Source organism: Charadrius vociferus, unplaced genomic scaffold (genome assembly GCF_000708025.1).
Source record: "Charadrius vociferus isolate BGI_N301 unplaced genomic scaffold, ASM70802v2 scaffold529, whole genome shotgun sequence".
Lineage (NCBI taxonomy): Eukaryota > Metazoa > Chordata > Aves > Charadriiformes > Charadriidae > Charadrius > Charadrius vociferus.
The window spans coordinates 1,545,888-1,548,459 of record NW_009650172.1 but is presented as its reverse complement, the minus strand read 5'-3'; the positions used below and the strand labels follow the sequence as shown (position 1 = coordinate 1,548,459).

Here is a 2,572-nt window from a genome sequence, read left to right as displayed (position 1 = left end):
GATCCCCCCCAAGTGCCGGGTTACTTTATTGGCCAACCCCACCGGCCCACCCCTCACGGAGTACAAAAAAAAAAAAAAAAGAAAACAACAGCAAGAGCTGGAAAAATGTGCAACGTCAACGCGCTCGGAGTCTACGTGTGGGAGACGATCGTTTTCTTCAGGTAAGGCTCCGCTTTACGGGAGGAGTGTGCACGCACTGGGCGCTGCCGGGCTGGACTGCCGTGCCCACCCCAAGCTCAGGGCACAGCCCCTAGACACAGCCTCAGCCTTAGGACAGCGGCGTTCCACCTTTCTCGAGCTGCCTTTTCGCTTCCTCTCGGTTCCCCGAGACCGGCTATGGCACAGCCCCGGGCTCGGGACTTTCCGCGGCTTTGGGAGTTACTCCGTTTAATTAGCACCGCAATCTCGCTAACCGCAGTGCTGAAAACACCGACCCCGGCTGGTTGCAAAGTGACAACTAGTGGCGGCTGGGAATGCTGCACTTGAATTTGCCCGGGTAAATATTCCCACCTCGCCCCCTCCCCATCCTCAGATTACAGGTTAAGGTGAGTTCCGTGGGATGTTTTCACTGCTTAGCTGTGTTATCTTGAGAAGTCGTAGGACGCCTTTCCAAGGAGGGCTCACCCTATCTCCTCAGCTTGCTATGTCTAAAGTCACTGAAAGCAAACAAATAGTCACCTTCGTTCCCAACTTTTTTCTTTCATGTTCTTTTCAACATCCTTCCCTTGTAGAATCCAAATGAAACCCAAAGGGGACGTGGGGAGCTTTTTGCTACCGTATCCATTATCAACTATCCATATTTTGACTCTGCTTTAAACGTGTTCATTTTCTCATTAAGGCTAAGGTAGGAGAAAGAACAGTTGTAGTCTTAAAGAATTGTTTCTAGTCCATCTCTCTCTGCAGTGTTTTATTAAAGGGGGGTGGGTGGGTGGGAATACTGGAAGGTAGAAGCTGTTCTGAATTTGCATTTTGCTGTAGTAAGTGATAGATGCCAAATATATGCAACTGGGAAAAAAACCCACCCTTCTTTCATGACCTGAACTTGCTTATCAGTCTTAGACTTCATTTCAGTTGCATGGCTCTTTCTTCTGCATTTCCATATTTTAACAAAGTCTCATCTTATAGTTTAACATGAAAGAACAGACATTATTTACACATATATCACTGGTGTAATACTTCTTATTTTCTGAATCACAGTAGCAGACCTGCTGATACTGGCCAGACTTTTCTAGCTACCAGTCTCTTTCCTTTTGAACACTGACGTCTGTTCAGGCACAAAAATAGGGATATCACCACTTTTTCTCTAATTCCACAGAAAATCAAAGAGAGCAAGATTATAACAGGAACATAAAGGATTTAATGTTTATGTTAGGCAAACCAAGACAGACATTCCAGAAATAACTAAAACCACCAATATCTGAAAAGCAATGCACAATACTCCAAAGCCATCCCTTCTCATCTTATTTAGTCACAAGCCTATAGCAGTACTGCACAATAAAGTGGAGTGGGCTAAAAGGAAGCATACATATGTGCAATAAACTCTTTAGTTAAAGAACGTTGAAGCACAGAGATAAAAAGCAAGATTAAACAACACATAAATGCTGTCCATAAATAAGCTAGAAGGCAAAAGGAAAGTAAAAAATTTTTTAAGAAAAGCATTTCCAGGCTTGAGTTTCCTATGACCCTGGCATTAAAGCATCTGTCCGGCTCTCCTCCGAACTGCCCAAACAAGTGAAATTGATACATACTTGTCTTGTTGATCCTGTTCTATGATGCACACTTATGCATTAAATGACATGTGAGCACTTACAGATTCTCAGCACATCAATTAAAGTCCTGTGCATTCAAAACCTCGGTAAACCAGCCCCTTCAGGTTCTTATGTAAATTTTTGTACTGTTATAAATTATATACATATGTATATACATACATATGTGTTACATGTGTTTGTGTCCTATTGTATACAAAAGGTATTTCTGGAGGTTTAGTTTTCCTGAAATTAATGTTTAAGAACATTTGAAAATGCTCTAATTCAATTACAGGGAGACGTTGAAACCAAATTGGTTTATATACTGCAATCATTTTCCAAACAAGAAAAAAAATAAGACAAACAAAAAAAACCAACCCAAACCCAGTAATTCCTGCTCAGAACTGACTCTTTTTTATCCCGCTTTGTGCTATGTGTTCAATTTATTACAGGCCAAAAATCTACCAGCCTTTCTGGTCCAGGAATAGCTTTGCTATTTCAGTTTCAGAAAGCGAAGTTTATTCATTAACAGTCATTCATAAATTTAGCATGCCAATTACTCCAGCACTCAGTCATACATGATGTTTAAAAAACCCACAAGCTGATAATCCAATAATCCATAATAGAAGTATGCATTGCTTTAAATTACGGGGTGTACCACACTTTATTGTCAGCCTGTCGAAAACATTCTGGAAAGAGAATCCGCTATATGTTAGTGCTTACACCACAAAAATAAAGAAAAATACAAAGTCCCAAAGGAAAATTAGATACAGCCAATATAGGAAATAAGACTAGATCTGTTGCTTAACAAAAAATGTCCTTCGCCA

The 2,572-nt window shown here is 40.9% G+C and overlaps 1 protein-coding gene across 1 annotated transcript in view; it reads left to right on the top strand.

Moving 5' to 3' along the window:
* Nucleotides 1-105: 105 nt before the first annotated feature.
* GLRA1 (glycine receptor, alpha 1) overlaps nt 106-2,572 on the top strand; it is a 41,131-nt gene continuing 38,664 nt past the window's right edge. The window contains exon 1 of the mRNA XM_009892605.1: nt 106-161. Coding sequence (XP_009890907.1) covers nt 106-161 — 56 coding nt within the window. The remainder of the gene's footprint in view (nt 162-2,572) is intronic.